The 13,029-nt window shown below is 63.8% G+C and overlaps 1 protein-coding gene across 1 annotated transcript in view; it reads right to left on the reverse strand.

The window, feature by feature from the left end:
- Nucleotides 1-13,029, reverse strand: part of POLE (DNA polymerase epsilon, catalytic subunit) — a 33,215-nt gene that overhangs the window by 9,470 nt on the left and 10,716 nt on the right. The window contains exons 18-34 of the mRNA XM_054172810.1: nt 12,348-12,450; nt 11,538-11,684; nt 10,826-10,971; nt 9,838-9,986; nt 9,287-9,379; nt 8,669-8,813; nt 8,060-8,217; nt 6,987-7,182; nt 6,079-6,293; nt 5,185-5,287; nt 4,377-4,457; nt 3,362-3,484; nt 3,059-3,277; nt 2,447-2,644; nt 1,968-2,111; nt 1,558-1,698; nt 36-189 (exon numbers count right to left, since the gene is read on the reverse strand). Coding sequence (XP_054028785.1) covers nt 36-189; nt 1,558-1,698; nt 1,968-2,111; nt 2,447-2,644; nt 3,059-3,277; nt 3,362-3,484; nt 4,377-4,457; nt 5,185-5,287; nt 6,079-6,293; nt 6,987-7,182; nt 8,060-8,217; nt 8,669-8,813; nt 9,287-9,379; nt 9,838-9,986; nt 10,826-10,971; nt 11,538-11,684; nt 12,348-12,450 — 2,515 coding nt within the window. The remainder of the gene's footprint in view (nt 1-35; nt 190-1,557; nt 1,699-1,967; nt 2,112-2,446; nt 2,645-3,058; nt 3,278-3,361; nt 3,485-4,376; nt 4,458-5,184; nt 5,288-6,078; nt 6,294-6,986; nt 7,183-8,059; nt 8,218-8,668; nt 8,814-9,286; nt 9,380-9,837; nt 9,987-10,825; nt 10,972-11,537; nt 11,685-12,347; nt 12,451-13,029) is intronic.

Here is a 13,029-nt window from a genome sequence, read left to right on the forward strand (position 1 = left end):
GCGGCGGGCACAGCCCCCGGCCCAGGGTGCCTCACCTGGCTCCAGGTAGGGGAACTGTGCCAGCGAGCGCATCTCCAGCTGCTCGATGTCGAAGGTCTCAGCCTCTCTCCCTGCCAGGTGCCTGAGCAGCTGCCTGCTGACCATGCACACGCAGCCCAGCTGGATCAGCGCACGCAGCAGCGGCGGCACCTGCGCGGGCACCCAATGGCTCAGGTTGGAGGGGGACCCCCCAGAGGTCATCTCCAACCTCCCTGCCATGGACACCTGGCAGCTGGATGATGGGGAAGGAGGTCAGGGAACAACCTGCTGCTACCCTCGGCAGGGGCCTAGAACAAGCCAGCTTAAAAGGCTCTCCCAGCAGCGGAATGAGAGGACACAGCCTCAGGGGGAAGCTTAGGCTTGGCCTTAGCAAGAAGCTCTTCCCAGCAAGAGAGCTTGGGATGTGCTGCCCAGGGAGGGCTGGGGTCAGCATCCCTGGAGGTGTTTAGGAGCAGCCTGGATGAGGCCCTTGGTGCCAGGGTCTGGTTGATCAGTTAGGGTTGGGTGATCAGCTGGAGCTGATGGTCTTGGAGGTCTCTTCCAGCCTGGCTGATTGGGTGGTTCTGTGACTCAGGCTGGACACAGCTGAGGTGTCTCTGGCATGAGTTTGGATTTATCACCCTTGCTGGTGCTGCAGCTACAGAACAGACACCTTCACTCCTAATTCCCAAGCTCCAGGTGCCACCATCAAGGGCAGCAGCAGGTACTTTGGAGGATGAGTGGAGCCATATCTGGGAATCCTGCAGCTTCTGGTTTGGCACTCCCAAAGGCTTCATCTTAACCACCAAACCACTGGCACAGGGGGAGATCCACCGCTGGGATTCACCTCAGCTCATTAACCCTGCAGTTGTAAGCTCCACTGCTGCAGGAGAGTCCTCCTGCATCACAGAATGGTAGTGGCTGGAAGGACCTCTAAAGAGCATCAGGTCCAACCCTCTGCCAAAGCAGGGTCACCCAGGGCAGGCCACCAGGAACACATCCAGGTGGGGGTGGAAAGGCTCCAGAGGAGTTTTGTGGGTGGCAGAATTTCAATTAACAAATAATTAGCATTTGTATTCCCAGCCTCACCACTTTTATCTGTAACACAGGAGGGCTGCTCTGAGCTCTCCCTGGAGCCTTCTGCAGGCTCAACAACCCCAGCTTCCTCAGCCTGTCTCCATAGCACAGGTTCTCAGCTGCCCCCTGATCATGTTTGTGGCCTCCTCTGGACCCACTCCATTAGGTCCAAGTCCTTCCAGTGCTGAGGGCTGGACACAGCCCTGCAGATGAGGTCTCCCCAGAGCAGAGCAGAGGGGCAGGATCCCCTCTCTAACCATCTTAACCCTGTTGAAACCCATTCTGGTTCATACACAATGGGGGCTCAAGACAAAGCCTAAACAGCAGAGGGCCCCTGGGGGGGTCCTGTTTTCACACCCCAGTTTTTAATCCTACAGCTGTGTCCCCAGGCTGCTCAGTGCCAGGTGTCCTGTGCCAGCCAGGCTGGGGGCTGAGCACTCAGCCTCCTTCAGGAGCAGTTACCTGTGTCTCATAGACCCCCTCGATGTCTGGGGCAGAGAGGTCTGCGTTGATTTCGTTGATGTGCTCCTGGTAGAGGTCCTCGGGGACAGAGTATTCATAGAGGTTGTAAACCAGGTTGGAGCGAGGCAGGATCCTGTTCACCTGCCAGAGCCAGGGCAGTGTCACCCCATGTGGCACTGCTGCTGGGGGCTGCAGCCCCCTCAGCTGCCCCTGCTCCACTCTTTCAGGGGGTGCTGCTCATGCCCATCACCAGTTCCCACCACAGGGAACCTCCTTGCGGGCAGGCTGGGAGGAGCAGAGGCGCCGGGGCCTGGCCGTGAGGCAGGGGTGGAAGGGGAGCAGCAGGCCCTGCAGGGCAGGCTTGCAGCAGAGGGGAAAGGTGCCCCCTGCCAGAAGGGGCAGGTCCTCACCCTCCTGTAGGCTGCCCCCTCCTCCGGCTTGGGGACGCGCTGGTTGACGTAGAAGACGCGAGGGATGCGGAGCCTGATGCAGTGCAGGTCGCTGCCGATCAGCGCCCACAGCCGGAACAGCCCGGGCTGGCTGGTCTCAGCTATCTGCAGGACGTGGGCACAGTGCCAGCCTCAGCAGGGGGCTCCAGGCCCTGCTCAGAGCCCACAGCCCAGCTGCGGAGCGCTCTGGGCACCTCCGCGGCCACTCGGTGCTCACAAAAAGAGCAGAGGGCTTCGGGCGGCAGAAAGCCGCAGAGCTGCTGAGGCTGGGAGAGACCTTGCAGCTCACCAGGCCCAGGTCCACCCCAGGGAGGGCCACGTGGGCTCCCATTTCCACACAGACTTCGCCCCTGCGGGGCCGGGGCCGGGGGATCCCTGTGCTCCGCCACCTGACCGCCGGCAGCACAGAGGGGAGGCTCACAGCCCGGGCTGTGCAGTACCTGCACGATCTGCCAGGGCAGGTCCAGGATGCTGCGTGCTGTCCTGCGCAGGTAGCTGCCCAGCCCTTTGGAGAGGGCCTCCCGGACCTCTCCCCTGCCGGCCGCCTCCAGCCGCCGCCGCTTGCGCCGCTCCTGCCGCTGCCGGGCCTGCAGCTCCCACTTCTTCTGGTGGAAGCGCAGCCAGAGCAGCCTCTCCTCCTGAGGGGTGGGGGTCACCATGTCCAGCCAGAAGCCAGCCCATCATCCCCACCCCCCTTCCCCAGCACCATGCCACCAAGCCCTCCCTGCCGCATCTCCCTCCCTTCCCCAGCACCTTCCTGCCCCAGCTGAGGAGCCACCCCACAGAGACCTGGACACAACATTCCAGCTGTGGCCTCAGCAGGGCAGAGTAGAGCATGTGTGCTTGTTCTACTTGCTGCCTTTCCTGCCCCATGGCAACAGCAGAGTCCTGCCTGCAGCAGGAAAACAGCTGGACACAGCCAGATGTGGACCAGCTGGCACCCAGGAGTTCACTGGAGAGCCCAACTGCCCTCTCACTCCAGCCCCCGAGCTGCCTGGCTGGGCGAGCACGGCCCCAGGGATGGCATCTCTTAGGCACTCTGCTTCACCTACCTTGGTGGTGCCCAGGGGTGGAGGTGAGCCCAGGATCTCTCTCCAGGACTGGGACAGCTCCAGGTCCTGGGACGCCTCCTGGCTCTCCTCTGCCACGGGGACTCTCTTCCGCTTGCTGGCGATGGGCACCGGCGGCTGCAGGCTCTTGGCGGCCCCGAAGTCCTCCATGTCGCCCAGCTGCGAGCCGGCCGTCCCCTGGGCCGCTTGGTTGGCAAAGACCTGAGGGAGCGGGGAGGGCAGGAGGGGGCGGGCTGCCAGGGAGCCTGGGCAGCGCTGCCAGCACCTTCCTCTCGCCCTCCTTACCTGCCTCTTGCCCTCGGAGGCGAAGAGCTCGCTGATCTTCTTCTGCTTGCAGACATCGCTCTTCTCCAGCAGCTTCTTGTGCAGCCAGTCCGGGTGACGCACCCGCGGCACCGGGTTCTTCACCTGCACAGCCCCCGGCTCACAGCCAGCCCTGGCACACAGCCAGCCCCCCCTGCCCCCCCGATCACAGCCAGCCCCCCCTGCCCCCCCGATCACAGCCAGCCCCCTCCGATCACAGCCAGCCCCCCCCGATCACAGCCAGCCCCCCCCGATCACAGCCAGCCCCCCCTGCCCCCCCGATCACAGCCAGCACCCTCTGATCACAGCCAGCCCCCCCTGCCCCCCCAATCACAGCCAGCCCCCCCCGCCCCCCGCAATCACAGCCAGCACCCTCCGATCACAGCCAGCCCCCCCTAACCCCCCCGATCACAGCCAGCCCCCCCCTGCCCCCCCAGATCACAGCCAGCCCCCCCTGCCCCCCCGATCACAGCCAGCCCCCCCGATCACAGCCAGCCCCCCCTGCCCCCCCCAATCACAGCCAGCCCCCCCCAGATCACAGCCAGCCCCCCCAGGGGTGGAAGATCTTCCTCCTGAGGGAGCTGAGGCTCTGTGGCTCGGGGGAGGCTAAGGGCTGCCCTCATTCCTGTTGGTAACTATGTGCAGGGGCAGTGCCCAGAGGCTGGAGCCAGGCTCTGCTGGGGGATGCCCAGCACCAGGGCCAGTGGTGGAAGCTGAGGCACAGAAGCTCCATGGAAACAGGAGGAAGAATTATTTCCCTGTGAGGGTGACAGAGCCCTGGGGCAGGCTGCCCAGGGGGTGGTGGAGTCTCCCTCTCTGGAGACTCAAGACCTGCCTGGATGTGTTCCTGTGTGCCCTGCCCTGGGTGCCCTGCTCTGGCAGGGGGCTGGGCTGGATGCCCTCTGGGGCTCCCCTCCAGCCCCTAGCATTCTGTGACTCTGATCACACCAAGTCCCTCAGAATAAAGCCCTCCTCCAGCCTCCCCCTGCCCCCACACCTGCTGCAGGGCTGCAGGAATGGTGATGATCTTCTGGATGGTGCTGCCCAGCCTCTCGATGTAGTAGTCCCAGTCCAGGATCTGTGAAGAGGGCAGAGCGTGGGAGCTGAGCAGGAGGCTCAGGATTGGGCATCACTTGGGCACCCTCAGCAGCCTGCTCTGTGTGAGTGAGGGCTGGTGGCATCCTGGGGTGCAGCAAGAGAAGTGTCTCCAGCAGGGCGAGGGAGGTTCTCCTGCCTCTCTACTCTGCCCTGGTGAGACCACACCTGGAATACTGTGTCCAGTTCTGGGCTCCCCAGTTCAAGAGGGACAGGGAGCTTCTGGGGAGAGTCCAACAGAGGCTGTCAGGACGACAAAGGCCCATCTCTGCTATGGAGAAGGGCTGAGAGCCCTGGGGCTGGGGAGTCTGGAGAGAAGGCTGAGAGGGATCTGATCAATGCCTATCAATGTCTGAGGGGTGGGGGGCAGGAGGAAGATGCCAGGCTCTGGCTGGTGGTGCCCAGGGACAGGACAAGGAGCCACAGGGATGAGCTGGGACCCAGCAGGTTCCTCCTGAGCATGAGGAGAAAGCTGTTTGGTGTGAGGGTGCTGGAGCCTGGAGCAGGCTGCCCAGAGAGGTTGTGGAGTCTGCTCTGGAGCCTTCCCAGCCCCCCTGGCTGTGCTCCTGGGTGCCCTGCTCTGGCAGGGGGGTGCTGTACTGGCTGATCTCTGGAGCTGCCTTCCAGCCCTGCCCTGCTGTGACTCTGTGAGCAGGTGCCCAGCTCCCAGCTCTGCTGTGCCAGCCCCTGTGCCCGGGGTGCCCACTCACCGCGCGGATGCTGAAGTCCTGCAGCGAGGGACTCTTGAGCCACTTCCGCAGGTAGTGCCTGCGCACGCCGGGCTCGGCCTGGAAGATGGCCAGGGGGATGGCCCTGGGGAAGGCAGGGTAGCACTCATCACCCACCTGCAGCAGGCTCCCAGCAGCACACAACCTCCTCTCTCAGCCTGCAGTGACCCCCAGGCTTCTTGCTGGGTGCTGAGCAGCTCCCCAGGAGCCAGCAGTGCCTCCTGCAGCCCTCAGGCAGCTGTGTGCTGGCTGCAGCCAGAGCAGGGTGGGCAGAGGGCAGCAGAGGGCATCCTGCCCCTGGGCTCTGCTCTGCTCAGACCTCACCTCCAACCCTGCCTCCAGCTCTGCTGTCCCCAGCAGCAGAAGGACTCAGAGCTGTGGAGAGAGCCCAGAGGAGGCCACAAGGCTGCTGCCAGGGCTGGAGCAGCTCTGCTGGGAGCACAGGCTGAGGGAGCTGGGGCTGTGCAGCCTGCAGAGGAGAAGGCTCCAGGGGCATCTCAGAGCTGCTGCCAGCACCTGAAGGGAGCCTGCAGGAAGGCTGCAGAGAGACTTTGGCTGAGGGGGTCTGGAGCCAGGCTAAGGGGGAATGGTTTGGAGCTGAGGCAGAGCAGGGTCAGAGTGGAGCTGAGGAAGATCTTGTCCAGGGAGGTTGCAGCAGATGATTTCCAAGGTCCTTTCTAACCTAAGCCGTGGAAGGATTCTCCTCCCTGCCCTGCCAGGCCACCACACAGCAGCTGTGGGGCACTCCCCATTGTCATCCTGCTCCTGGTCTGGGACAGGGGATTCCTTGGCCACACCACAGCAGCTCCTGCTGCCCTGCCCTGCCCTTCCCCTCTGGCTGCCCCCACGGTGTCTGACCACTCAGGGTTCGCTTACCTCTCGGTGACAGGAGACCCTTCTGGCTTCTTGGAAATGATGAACCTGCAGCTCAGCCCTGCATCCTTCACCATCTGGTCCCCCAGGAACTCTGCCAGGCGCTTGGCTGTGCTGATGGAGGTGGACTTCTGCTCCCCATAGTCCTCCAGCTTGCGAGACATGGAGCGGTTCTCCGAGATGAGCTCGAAGAGCTCCGAGTCAGGCATGTTGGCAGCCTGCAGGGGAGGCCACAGCTGGCAACAACCTCGTGGCCAGAGCTTGCTGCTGGCAGATAGGGGCAGTACCTAAGCCCAGCTGTGGTGGATCTTCACCAGGAGCCTGGGAACTGCTCCCTGGGGCAGCTGCCAACAGGACCCTACTGAACATGTCCAGAGCAGGGCCACGAGGAGGAGCAGAGGGCTGGAGCTGCTCTGCTGTGGACACAGACTGAGGGAGTTGGGGTTGTGCAGGCTGGAGAGGAGAAGGCTCTGAGGAGACCTAGTTGTGTTCTTCCAGGATCTTAGGGGGGCCTATGGGAGAGCTGGTGAGGGAGTTTTTGGGGTGTTGGGTAGTGATAGGACTGGGGGTGTGGAGCAAAAACAGAGGTGGGGAGAAGCAGATTGGATGTCAGGAAGTTCTTCCCCATGAGGCTGGGGAGACTCTGGCACAGGTTGCCCAGGGAGGCTGTGGCTGCCTCCTCCCTGGGGGTGTTCAGAGCCAGGTTGGATGAAGCCTTGAGCAACCTGTGCTGGTGGAAGGTGTCCCTGCCCATGGCAGGAGGTTGGAGCAGGTGACCTCTGAGGTCTTTTCCAACCTGAGCCCTTCTGAGGTTCCATGCTCAGCAGCCCAGCTACCCCACAGCACCCCAGCAGCTCTGGCCCGTCTCCAGCTCCACCCTGGGAGCAGGGACACCGTGAGCTTGCACTCACCTTGCTGTAGAGCACATCCAGCCAGTAGTCAGCCACCTTGGCCACGGAGGCATAGACCTCCTCCAGGGTGCTGCCCTTCAGGAAGGCTTCGAACACCGAGGACTGGAAGATCTTCACCAGCTGCAGCTCCCCGCGGCGCTTCACCTCGAAGCCCTTCAGCTCGGCCAGGGACCCATCCTCGTTGAACACAGCGTACCTGGGAGACACTGCATGGGCACAGGAGGCCTGTGCCTGGCACACCTGCCCCAGGACCCCACCCGAGCCCCCCGGCGTGGTCAGTGCTGCCCTGGTGGCCAGGAAGGCCAAGGGCAACCAGGGCTGGACTAGAAGGGCCGTGGGGAGTAGCTCCAGAGAGGTTCTCCTGCCCCTCTGCTCTGCCCTGCTGAGGCCACAGCTGGAATCTTGTGCCCAGCTCTGGGCTCCTCAGCCCGAGAAGGAGCTCAGGGAACTGCCTGAGAGAGCCCAGCCCAGAGGCACAGAGCTGCTGCAGGCAGTGGAACATCTCCTGTGAGGCCAGGCTGAGGCAGCTGGGGCTGGGAGCTGGGAGCAGAGCAGCCTGAGGGCTGCCCTCAGTGCTGGGGTAAAGATGTGCAGGGCTGGAGCCAGGCTCTGCTCAGGGCTGGCTAAGCACAGCACCAGGGGCACTGGGGGCAAGCTGGAGCAGAGGAGGAGCCACAGCAACAGGAGGGAAACCTTTGTCCCTGTGAGGCTGCTGGAGCCTGGAGCAGGCTGCCCAGAGAGGTTGTGGAGTCTGCTCTGGAGCCTTCCCAGCCCACCCTGGCTGTGCTCCTGGGTGCCCTCCCTGGGTGCCCTGCTCTGGCAGGGGGCTTGGACTGGATGATCTCTGGAGGTCCCTTCTAACCTCTACCATGCTGTAATTTGGTGCCATGGTATGGCACTGGAGCTGAGGGCATGGCTGGGTTCCAATCCTACCTTGCTGCTCAAAGCCAGGCAGCCAAGAGTGCTGCCAGCTCCTGGGGCAAGGACCAACACGCTCCACATGTGTGGTGGAGAAGCAGAGCCTCAAGCTGTTGCCTGGAGGAAGCAATCCTCTGCCAAGCTTGAAATCTCACCTCTTCTTCAGCTTCTTGCCCTCCTCCTTGGAGGCTGGGAGGATCATGGCCAGGTAGGGTCCATCCACCTCGAAGAAGATGCTGTTCTCGGAGCGCGTGGTGTAGGTGAGCGAGGCTGGGTCCTGCAGCTCCTGGTACTGGTCGTTGGTGAAGCCTTCCTAGAGGGGCAGTCCCAGAACAGCTCCCCTCAGCTGGTTCCATCAGCAGATGCCCTGCCCAGAGGGACCCCTGAGCACCCTTCTGGAAGCTACAGCACAGCGTAAGACTCGAAATCCCAGACTCAAAGCACCTGACCTGCCCGCTGAGGAGAGAAGGGCTTTGCACCCCAGCAGGACAGCCTTCTGGCACAAAGCAGCTGGAGCCAGCAGAGGATGAGCTGGGGCCTTGCTCTAGCCTGGCCTCCCAGCCTGCACAGGTGAGCATGCACCAGGCCTGGCCTCTCACACAGCAGCTCTGGAGCCCCCCAGGCAGAGAGCAGCTCAGGGCAGCAGGCAGGGCCACCAGCCCCAGCGTCCTGCTCGCTGCACAGGTGCAGCAGAGCCTCTCCTCCTCTGCTGGTCCCCCACCCCTTTAGGCTGCAGAGCTGGCCCAGGTGGGTGCAAGACTCACCTTCACCAGGATGTTCAGCATGGCACCTGGGTAGGAGATGGTCACCTTTGGCTTCTTGGCATTGGTTGACTTGATGACAAAGTTCTCCGGGAAGCTGTTGGGTAGGACACACCAAATCCCATCGGTATCCAGCTCCAGGGGTCTCCTAAGGAAGCAAGCAGGAAGGTCACTGCTAGGAGCAGAGGGGATGATAGGTGAGGGTCAGCTCTCTGTCCCCCTCTTTACCATGAGGGTGGTGGAGCACTGCAACAGGCTGCCCAGGGAGGTGGCTGAGGCTCCAGCCCTGGAGATACTCCAGGTGAGGCTGGAGAGGGCTCTGGGCAGCCTGCTCCAGGGGAGGATGTCCCTGCTGAGTGCAGGGGCTTGGGCTGGATGAGCTCTGGAGCTCCCTTCCAACCCAGCCCACTCTGTGATGCTATGCTAAAGGCAGACCCAGCCTGTTGCATCCACTCCAGTTCCTTCTGCACTGCAGACCCCCACAAGAGCACAGGAGAACCACAGCAGTGTCAGCAGCCTGAAGGTTCCACCAGAACTGCTGACAGCTCAGGGCTGTGATGTGCTCCCACCCAAGGCCCAGCTGCAGAAGGACCTTTGCTGCCCAGCTCAGCACATACTCACCCAATCTGCTCTATCAGCTCCCTGGCCTGGGTGATGATGTTTGCCCCGGTGAAGCACACGATGCCAGCCATCTCCATGGAGTACCAGCGAGCCCTGGGGGCAGAGGAGGCAGAGTCAAGAGCCTGAAACGCTCCCTCCCAAAGCCAGCTCTGGAGAGGGCAGGAGGACCTCCAGAAGGGTGACACACATCAGTGGTGGCCCCCAGCAGACTCTTCTCCCTGCCCTAGTTATGATGTTCCAGCTCACCACAGGGATGGGCTGGGACCCAGCAGCTTCCTCCTCAGCATGAGGAGAAAGTTGCTCGGTGTGAGGCTGCTGGAGCCTGGAGCAGGCTGCCCACAGAGGCTGTGGAGTCTGCTCTGGAGCCTTCCCAGCCCCCCCTGGCTGTGTCCCTGTGTGCCCTGCCCTGGCAGGGCACTGGGCTGGGTGATCTGTGGAGCCCCCTCCCAAGCCCTGGCATCAGAAGCAGGGGAAGCAAGCGCCAGCTCCGCAGGGTGCCGCGGCGAGCAGGGCGGGGCAGGGCGGGGCAGGGCGGGGCAGGGCGGGCTCACCCCTTGCGCATGACGTAGCCGTAGAAGGAGTTGAGGATGCACTTGTGCGCCAGCTGCAGGGACTCGTACAGCACCTCCATGTTGCGGCAGCGCCTCACCTCCGCCGCGTCCCCGCGCTCCGCCGCCGCCGCCAGCTTCTTCTTCCACACCTGCAAGCCACAGCCGGGCTCGGGGCCGCCCCACACGGCGCCGCCCCGGGCTGGCTCCCGCCCGGCCCCGGCGCCGCGGCCGTGCCAAAGCCTCCCGCGGCGGTGGGCTTGGAAGGCGCCTGGAACATCACCCAGTGCCACCCCCTGCCATGGGCAGGGACAGCTCCCCCCAGCCCAGGCTGCTCAGGGCCTCATCCAGCCTGGCCCTGAACCCCTCCAGGCAGGGGGCAGCCACAGCCTCCCTGGGCAGCCTGTGCCAGGCTCTCCCCAGCCTCACTGCCAAGAATTTCCTCCCCATCTCCAGTCTCAATCTGCCCTCCTCCAGCTCCAATCCATTGTCCTCATCCTGCCCCTCCCAGCCCTTGCCACAAGTCCCTCCCCAGCACTCCTGCAGCCCTTCACGTCCTGGAAGGCTGCTCTGAGGTCTCCCTGGAGCACAGGAGGTTCCAGCTCAGCACAAGGTGAGCACTGGGAGGCTCCCAGAGCCCTGGAGCAGGCTGCCCAGGGAGGTTGTGGAGTCTCCTGCTCTGGAGCCTCTCCAGCCCCATCTGGATGTGTTCTGTGTGCCCTGTGCTGGAGTCTCTGCTCCTGCCCTGGCAGGGGGTTGGACTCCATGGTTTCAGGGGGTCCCTTCCAACCCTTAACATGCTGTGGTCAGCAGAGGAGGGAAATGCCACAGCAGGAGGTATTGAGAGCTGTGGCTGCTCACTGCCTCCTCGCCAGCTCCAGCCCCTCCTTCCGGTGCCCAAAGGCTGATCTCTTCCAGCAAGCCTCTAGGGCTGAGGCTCTCAGGGAGAAGGGAGGTGCCCAGGGCAGGGTGGGCAGGGCGGGCAGGGCACCTTGTGCAGCCCCTTGAACTCGTAGCGGCGGTCGCGGAAGGCGCGCACGGTGTCCACGTAGAAGGAGTTCTCGCGCTGGCAGACGGTGGTGAGCCTCTCCTCCACCTTGGTGACGTGGATCTTCTTGTAGGCCTTGCGGCAGTAATCTGAGCAGGGCAGGCACAGGCAGCTGCTCAGCGAGGGATGGGCGGGCCCGGGGCGCGGGCCCGGGGCGCGGCGAGGCGCCGAGCCGCAGCTGGCACCGGGCCGGCAGGCAGCCCCCAGGGCACCCTGGCCGAGCCCCCGCAGCGCCAGGGACAGCTGCAGCCGGAGCAGGCTGCACAGGGACGACGCACGAGTCCACGGTGAACTCGCTGCGACGCCACCCACGCAGCCAGGCCGTGCCCCCCGGCCCGCAGAGGTTCCGCTGCCCCCTCGCCCCACAGGCTGCGACAGTCTCCTGTTGCCCTTTCATTAACAAGCTCTAATTAGCAGCCTTCCCAAAGCCTGAGCCGTTCGTGCCTCGGCTCAGGCGAGCCCTGGATGACAGCAGACAGGGAGAGAAGCCTGCCCCAGGCCCGGCCGCCCGCTGGGAGCCTTCCGCAGCCCTGCCCCAGCGCGGGCACAGCGCGGCCCCGGGGCTGAGCGGCCCCAGCAGGCACAGTTAGCGGCCAGGTCGCACAGCAGTGCTCCAGGGGGTGGTGCTGAGGGTGCTGTGCTGAGCTGTCCCTACCTGCCAGCCTCTTCTTCTCGTACTTGGCCTGCTCCTCGCGGGCCAGCTGGTGGAAGGCGCGGGGCGCGCCCTCGGGGCACAGCGCAGGGAACTTCTCTGTCTCCAGCTGCTGCTGGATGCGGTGGAACTCGCTGCGGCTGGCAGGCACTGAGGAGGAGGGCAGCCAGCAGTCACCCAGGGCACAGGCAGGAATTCACAGACAGCTTTGCTTCAGTCCCCACAAGCCCCCCCAGTCCTGCAGGGGCACCACCAAGCCCTGGCCCACAGCACAGCTCCACAGCTACTGAGACCCCTCCAGGCATGGGGACTGCAGCCCTGCCCTGGGCAGCCTCTGCCAAGCTCTGAGAAGCCTTCCAGGGCACAAAGAGTTCCTGAGCTCCAGCCTCAGCCTCCCCTGCTGCAGCTTGCAACCATTGCCCCTGGGCCTGGCCCTTGCCCCCCAGGAGCAGAGGCTGCCCCCTCCTCACTGCACCCTCCCTGCAGGCAGCTGCAGAGGGCAAGGAGCTCTCCCTCAGCCTCTTCTCCTGCAGCCTCAACACCCCCAGCTCCCTCAGCCCCTCCTGGTGGGCCAGGGGCTCCAGGCCCTTCTGCAGCCTCACTGCCCTGCTCTGGACAGGCTCCAGCCCCTCCATGTCCTTCCTGGAGTGAGGGTCCCAGAGCTGAGCCCAGCACTCAGGAGTGGCCTCAGCAGAGCTGAGCACAGGGGATGGTCACCTCCTGGCCCTGCTGCCCACCCTGCTTCTAGCACAGACCAGGATGCTTGGCCTCCACCCCCGGAGGCAGGACTGCAGGGGCCCTTCCTGTACTCACTGAACTCTCCTCTCCACTGCCAAGTCATCCGGCGCTGGCAGTTGGCTCCTGGCTTGTTGAAGTCACAGGCAGCACAAGTGGCCTCATCCACCATGGCTGAGGGCTGGACACAAGTAAGACACAGAGGGGTCAGAGGGGACAGCTCTCCAGAAGGCAACTCATGCCAGAACAGGCACTGAGTGGCAGAAGAGTGTAGGTGTAAGCATCCTAGACTGGCTTAGTTTGGAAGGGACCTCAGAGGTCACCTACCCCAACCCCCTGCCATGGCCAGAGACACCTCTCAGCTAGACCTGGGTGCTTAAGGTCTCATCCAGCCTGGCCCTGAACACCTCCAGGTGTTCCACAGCCTCCCTGGGCAGCCTGGGCCAGAGGCTCAGCAGCCTCACACTGAGGAACTTCTTCCTCAGCTCCACTCTGACCCTGCTCTGCCTCAGCTCCAAACCATTCCCCTGGGCCTGGCTCAGACCCCCTCAGGAACAGTTCCTCTGCAGCCTTCCTGCAGGATCCCTTCAGGTGCTGGCAGCAGCTCTGAGGTGCCCCTGGAGCCTTCTCCTCTGCAGGCTGCACAGCCCCAGCTCCCTCAGCCTGTGCTCCCAGCAGAGCTGCTCCAGCCCTGGCAGCAGCCTTGTGGTCATCACCAGAGATGGTTCTCAAGGAGTACTTTCCAGAGCCCTGCTAGAAC

The sequence above is a fragment of the Dryobates pubescens genome, chromosome 25 (genome assembly GCF_014839835.1).
Source record: "Dryobates pubescens isolate bDryPub1 chromosome 25, bDryPub1.pri, whole genome shotgun sequence".
Lineage (NCBI taxonomy): Eukaryota > Metazoa > Chordata > Aves > Piciformes > Picidae > Dryobates > Dryobates pubescens.